Below are 6,600 nucleotides of genomic sequence, written 5' to 3' on the forward strand. Positions count from 1 at the left end.
GAGTGTTGCAGCGTGGTCCCGGATATATGGGAATGGTCTGCGTCACCTGTCCTCTCACAGCGGCGAAGAAGATATCAGATGCCGGTCGTCTCCTCGTAGGGTGGAGCTCGGCCAAGGTATGCGTATTGGAGCAGCGCCCTTTGCGCTGCTTCAAGTGTATGGGCCTTGGCCACACGAAGGTGCTTTGCCCATCTAAAGCGGAACGGAGGGGTCTATGCTTCCGGTGTGGCGTAGATGGCCACAAGTCGGCGGGCTGTACCGAGAAACTGCGCTGTGCTGTGTGCGCAGACCCTGGCAAGCCCTCTGGGCACGTGATGGGATCAGGGGAGTGCAACCCCCCCATCACAAAGGGTACGGTGGTCTTAGGCACCCAGACTACCACCAATGTCGGACGGCGCCAGGCTGAGGAGGAAGCTTCAATGTCAACATGAGCACAAACATAAAGTTCCTCCAGACGAACGTCAACCACTGCGCCGCGGCGCAGGACCTGCTGCTGCAGTCCATGGTGGAGTGGCAGATCGACCTGGCTGTGGCCTGCGAGCCATATTATGTCCCTCCCCTACCTAACTGGTTAGGAGACTTGGACGGCACCGTGGTGGTTACTACCCGGAGTGAAACGAGTTCTCTCTCACTCATTGAGAGGGGCTCGGGTTACGTAGTGGCAGGGTGGAGAGAATTCGTTGTTGTGGGTACGTACTTCTCTCCCAACCGCGGCCTGGCGGAGTTCGAGATTTATCTCGGCTCGATCAGAGCTGCGGTGACCAGGCAGTCACCGAGGCCGATACTGGTCTTGGGCGACTTCAATGCTAAATCACGTGCCTGGGGCAACCCTGCCACGAATCCGCGAGGAAGGGCTATTCAGGTGTGGGCACTACTCTCCAGCCTGTCCCTACTCAACAGGGGGCAGGTTTACACGTGCGTGCGGCAACAGGGGGGGTCCGTGGTGGATCTCTCTTTCGCCACCCATGTTGTAGCACGCAGAGTGTTGAATTGGAGAGTAGAGGAGGAGGTGGAGACTCTGTCGGACCACAGGTACATCCGGTTTGAGATCTCTACCTCTCGCAGGTCGGTGGAACCCTCTAGGGTGCCAACCACGCTTCCAAGGTGGTCTCTTAGCCAGCTAGATCGTGAGCTGGCTAAGAGACCACCAGCCTCAGGGAGGCTGCCATCGTACAGCGATGGGGTTCCACAGGAAGGTGGGAGGGCGCCAGTGCAGAAGAGCTAGCGGGCCACATGCGCAGTGCCCTCAAAGAGGTCTGCGATGCTGCCATGCCTAGGTTACGGCATAGACCTCCGCGCCGGCAGGTGTATTGGTGGTCGCCCGAAATAGCAGAGCTTCGGGCGACGTGCAGCCGGGCGCGAAGGGCTTACGTCCGTTGTAGGAGGCGCAACGGTTTTGATGCGGACTTGGAGGGACAGCTATTGGCCGCTTATCGTCAGCTGAAAAAAGACCTACAGCTGGCGATAAGTCAGGCCAAGGAGAAAGCTAGGGAAGAACTACTGGCGGGCCTGAACCGGGACCCCTGGGGGCGTCCGTTCCGCGGTGTGCGTGGAAAATTCCGCACGCTAATTTTATAAAAGTCCTTATACATAAAAAGTACATACGGCATTATTGTTCATGTACTAAAACTATATAACAGATTGTGCCTTATGTACCAAAGTATAGAAATGCGTGTATATGAAATGAAACCTTATGTGAAAAAATTCTTAAGACATTAGTCCTTATCTATTCACCCCAGCTCAGTACATTGCATTTGCTGAAGAGCATAGGCTCCTTCTTACTGAAAAAATGAGCACATACCATAGGAGACCTATGTATTTAAGCTCCTGCAATAGGACTGGGCAGCTTGGCATCTTCCGATTCAGGCTCGTTCGATACCTACGATTTGTTACGCAAGGGCCTAAAAGCTGCTTTTGCCGCAGCGCCGCAGATGTTGCAGTCTTAAAATAGAAACAGAAATCCCTCTAAATCAGTCCCCCTACTTTTCTCTGATTAAAGGGCGTCGTCCCCCTTTCCGTAGTGGGAAGCCACTTCCCCTTTAAGGGGTCTCCCTCCAGTTTTATGCACTTATTATTAATTTTAATCTAAAAAATGAGGATTTTTTTTTCAAAACTAAAAATTAAAAAACTCGTAAAGGGGGCTTTGACACATTGACTTTGACAGTTTGACACATTGACATTTACAGATTGACATACATAGATTGACATTGACAGTTTGACATATTGACTTTGACTCTGACAGATTGACTTTGACACATTGACTTTGCCAGTTGATATTGACAGATTTACATTGACACATTGACATTGACAGCTTAACACATTGACATAGACAGATTGAGTTTGAAACATTGACTTTGACAGATTAGATTATTAAAGATATAATTAAAAGTATTATTTTTTTACAAAAAGTATATAGTGATAGCCAAGATGGCCAAGTGGTAAGAACGCGTGAATCTTCAGCGATGATCGTGGGTTCAAACCCGGGCAAACGCCACTCAATTTTCATGTGCTTAATTTGTGAGTATTATTCTCGTGCTATACGGTGAAGGGAAACATCCTTAGAAAACCTGCATGTGAATAATTTTACTGAAATTCTTCCACATGCGTATTCCACCAACCCGCATTGGAGCAGCGTGGTGGAAAAAGCTCCATACCTTCTCATCAAAAAGGGAGAGGAGGCCGTAGCCCAGCAGTGGGACATCCACAGGCTGGTGTTGTATATATAAGTAAAAGTATTAATGAATACTGTGCAAAATTTCTTATGTATAAAAAGTATATAATACATGATGTCTTATAAACTTAAAGTATATAAGGCATTATTTCTTACGTACAAAAAGTTAGCATGTAGGATTTATGAATAGCTCCTGATCTATTGAACTAAAATCAGGAGATAAAACCTTTATAATATCCAGGAGTAACTTTTTGCATTGACGTGAAAAACATCGAAAATCTTTCGACAGTCAGTCAACTATGATTCAGAGTGACATTCAGTGAAAGAAGTAATGTACAATGATAGCTGCCGTTGCTAGACGGTTCAGTAGACGAAAGAGAGTGACAGAGACGAAACTAATTATTAATAATAAAAATATTATAATATATCAAATAATATAATCTAAGTAACCCATAAAGCCAATTTATCCGTCAGCCATACTGAACAATGACACTTGTTATACTTTCAACAAAAACTTGTAAAGAACAAATACAAAATTGCAAAATAAACAATTATAAAAACACGAAATACAACAAGACTTTTTGTAATGATTTTATTGAAAATGAAAAATAAAATGTCCGCCAATCATTTATTGCAATATAATAAATAAAAATTGTATTTAGGCATGAAATGTTCACAGTCTTCCTCTGATCCAGCTGGCGAATGAGGTGACTCTCGCGTAACCGGCGGGCAGACCGGCCTGGCAACCTCGTGCTGACACGAACGAGGAAATACCAATCTGGAAACGAGGCGAACGAGTAAAGCAACGGCCCAATAATGTGTGGTACTTGTGTATGGTTTCTTCTAAGGTTTGTGTCATATTGTTTCATGCTGCTCCAACACGAGACAGTGGATCCTCACGATATTTGTTGTTAATGTCACAACATCAAAACAGTGCATTGAATTTGGATGTTTCGAACAGTTTTTTCTACATTTATTTCCATTTTATTTTTATTGGTAAAACTTCAATAGTAACTAAGTAAATAATAAAAAAAAAGAGCCGGTGTACAAACGGAAGAGAAAAGAGCACTGTGCTTACTTTTCTTTGTCTGTTTACATATAATTATGACCGTTGAATTACGATCTGAGGAAACTATATTGAGATGGCCCAGTGGTAAGAACGCGTGAATCTTAACCGATGATCGTGGGTTCAAAACCGGGCAAGCACCACTGAATTTTCATGTGCTTAATTTGTGATTATAATTTATCTCTTGTTTTTCGGTAAAGGAAAACATCGTGAAGAAACCTGCATGTGTCTAATTTCACTGAAATTCTGCCACACGTGTATTCCACCAACCCGCAGCATTGGAGCAGCGTGGTGGAATAAGCTCCAAACCTTTTCCTCAAAAAGAGGAGTGAAGGCCTTTAGCCTAGCAGTGGGACATTCACAGGCTGTTACGGAACTAAAGAATAGCAATTTTAGAAACATTACCAAGTTTCTGACACCGTTGAAGGTAAAGACGAGAGGGCCACCAGAATCCTTCTGACAAATACCAATGCCTCCCTTTCCACTGGTGCAGAGAGTGCTTCCGATTACGGTTTGTGGTCCGTAGACTTTGGTACATTCGGAGTTTTCGATAACAGTCAGCGTTACTTGATGCAGGTCCTGGTTATTGTTTCCAGCTGGAGCTGCAAATAGTTTATTGTTATAAAGTATTATTGCAATAAGGTCGCAGCTGCAAGGTTCATGATCAAAGATAATCTCCAGAAGGTCGTCATTTGATAAATAACGAATAGCAAAGTTTCTTTTTACAATCAACTCAGGTCATATCAACTCTTGGCAAACACACTAATAAATCTGTTTTGTCAAGTCGTTTCTCCTGAGTACTCCTAAGTGTACCTACTTCAGAGATATGATTGTACTTACAGTCAGAAGTCCTACCGAAGCCGGCGGCCACCGCGCGTTCTCCAGCGAAGTTGCGGTTCAGCAGCACACCACTGGGCAGAGCGATATTACGAATGTTGTCTGTAAGGAACGGGCAATAACAATATCAAATAAACAGGATGAGATTCATCGCATAAACCTGCATTAATTCTGCTAGTGGCATATCAATTATTGCTACTGTAGTTTCGAGAAAAAAATATCTGTTTGAGATGAATAAACCCCGACACCGTTTTAGTTTAGATCACTATGAAAGTCAACACATATTAGAGGGAGTTTTTTAATGAAGACGTTTTATACAATATGGATAACATTGTCATAGCACTGCTAGATGGCGCTGCAGCACGTCTGCACCATCCTCGACAACCGTCATGGCACTTTGAATAAGTTCAAGCACAAGTCGTTTCAGATTATAGTTAATATTCCACAAAATTCCGTATTTCAAACAATTTCCTTAATACTTAAATGTGCTTAAGAGACGGAGAGAGGAAGAGGTTTTTCTGGAGCGCGTTTACAACGAATAAATAAAAATCTGTTAAAACTTACTGTTGTAGCCAACCCACGGAATGGTGATCATGGCTACGTCATTGTTCATAGTGAAGACGTTGTAGCTTCCATGTAGTTGAACATTATTGGTGTTGACTCTGTGACCACCCGAGAAGAGGCGGGTAGAGCCGAGGACGACAGTCAACTGTCTGCCCTGGTGTTGGGGGTCACGCCAACAGTGGGCGGCGGTGACGAGGCGGGTGTTGGACAGCAGAGAGGAGCCGCATGCTGAAGTATGACCGGTGTTGAGGATTATGACTAAGCCACCCTGAGAAGTAATTACGTAACTAATATTTCACACAGATATACACACACATACAGATACTGTACTATGTTGGGTCATCACGTAAACGAAAACAACACTAAATATTTTTTATCCTGACTCAGTATGGTTACAATTATTTAAGTTAGGACTCAGAAAGATAGGCAAATGTATTTACCAAATGAGGGTGAGCGCCGAGGCGTGCCACCTGACCCCCAACGATCCTGCTGCCGTCGAAGTCCTGAGCGGCCTCTGCATTCCTGATTCTAGTCGCCTCTGGAATACCAATATCTTTATGGTAGTTGATGGAGATGGGCTCGATGGGAGTCCTGGCGCTGACCAGAGCGAGACCGGCGACGAGTAGTAACAGTTTCATGGTGTTGAGTGACGCTCGGTACAGATGTCACTGTTTTTATATTACTGGTGTCTAATCTGAATTTATTTTCAGATTAGGGTTCCGAGCGATAATATGACACATTACATATACTAGCTGTGTGCCCCTAGTTCGTTGCGATAGGACTCGATGTAATTTGAATGCATTAATATGAATGGCCAACACATAACAATTCTGCGATTTGCCAACGACATTGTCATGATGGCGGAGACCCTGCAGGATTTGGAAGAGATGCTAAACAGCATGAACGGTTCTTCAAGATAAGTAGCTCTTGAATTGAAAAGACCAAAATGATGGTCAACCATCATATATCCTCGATACCAGTGATCGTAAATGGCTCTCCACTCGAAGTTCTGCAGGAATACATCTACCTGGGCCAAACTATACAACTTAGCCGGCACAACTTTGAGAAGAATAAGTTTGGGCTTGGTCGTGGTTGGTTGGCTTATATTCAGTGCGTCCTGCCTGTAATGACTTACGGCAACGAAACGTGGACACTCAGTGAGCAATAGAACGCGTGATGCTTAGGGTTTCTCTGGCAGATAAAATCCGAGGACATCTCGCTGAAGAGGAAGAGGGCTGGACATGTCTCCAGGCACATTGATGGTCGATGAAGTAGACACGTGTTAGAGTGGAGACCACGCTTAGGCAAACGTAATGTAGGAGCTCCCCTATGGCAAACTGTGATGTGGGCTGCCCAAGATCGGGATGGTTCTATGGGGGAGGCTTTTGTGCAGCTGTGGATGGCGAAGTTTAAAAATAGTAATAATAAGACTTTACCTAGGGGACACCGCAGTGTAATATGG

At 44.7% G+C, this 6,600-nt stretch overlaps 1 protein-coding gene across 1 annotated transcript; it reads right to left on the minus strand.

Annotated features, from left to right (window-relative positions):
* Positions 1-3,344: 3,344 nt before the first annotated feature.
* LOC126780089 (collagenase-like) lies at positions 3,345-5,776 on the minus strand. Its single transcript, XM_050504354.1, has 5 exons — positions 5,579-5,776; positions 5,139-5,406; positions 4,578-4,676; positions 4,143-4,339; positions 3,345-3,449 (listed from the first exon to the last, which is right to left on the minus strand). The coding sequence occupies exons 1-5, from the start codon at positions 5,774-5,776 to the stop codon at positions 3,345-3,347; spliced, it is 867 nt and encodes a 288-aa protein (XP_050360311.1).
* Positions 5,777-6,600: the final 824 nt, after the last annotated feature.

Source organism: Nymphalis io, chromosome 30, assembly GCF_905147045.1.
Source record: "Nymphalis io chromosome 30, ilAglIoxx1.1, whole genome shotgun sequence".
NCBI lineage: Eukaryota > Metazoa > Arthropoda > Insecta > Lepidoptera > Nymphalidae > Nymphalis > Nymphalis io.

What these genes read in the sequence shown, in the direction of transcription:
- LOC126780089 (XM_050504354.1), bottom strand. Translation starts at nt 5,776, where the DNA reads ATGAAACTGTTACTACTCGTCGCCGGTCTCGCTCTGGTCAGCGCCAGG. An exon ending in TCCGTGGGTTGGCTACAACA is followed by an intron (nt 4,677 to 5,138) that starts GTAAGTTTTAAC and finishes CGTTCCTTACAG; the next exon opens with ACAACATTCGTAATATCGCT. An exon ending in TCAACGGTGTCAGAAACTTG is followed by an intron (nt 3,450 to 4,142) that starts GTAATGTTTCTA and finishes CCTCGTTTCCAG; the next exon opens with ATTGGTATTTCCTCGTTCGT.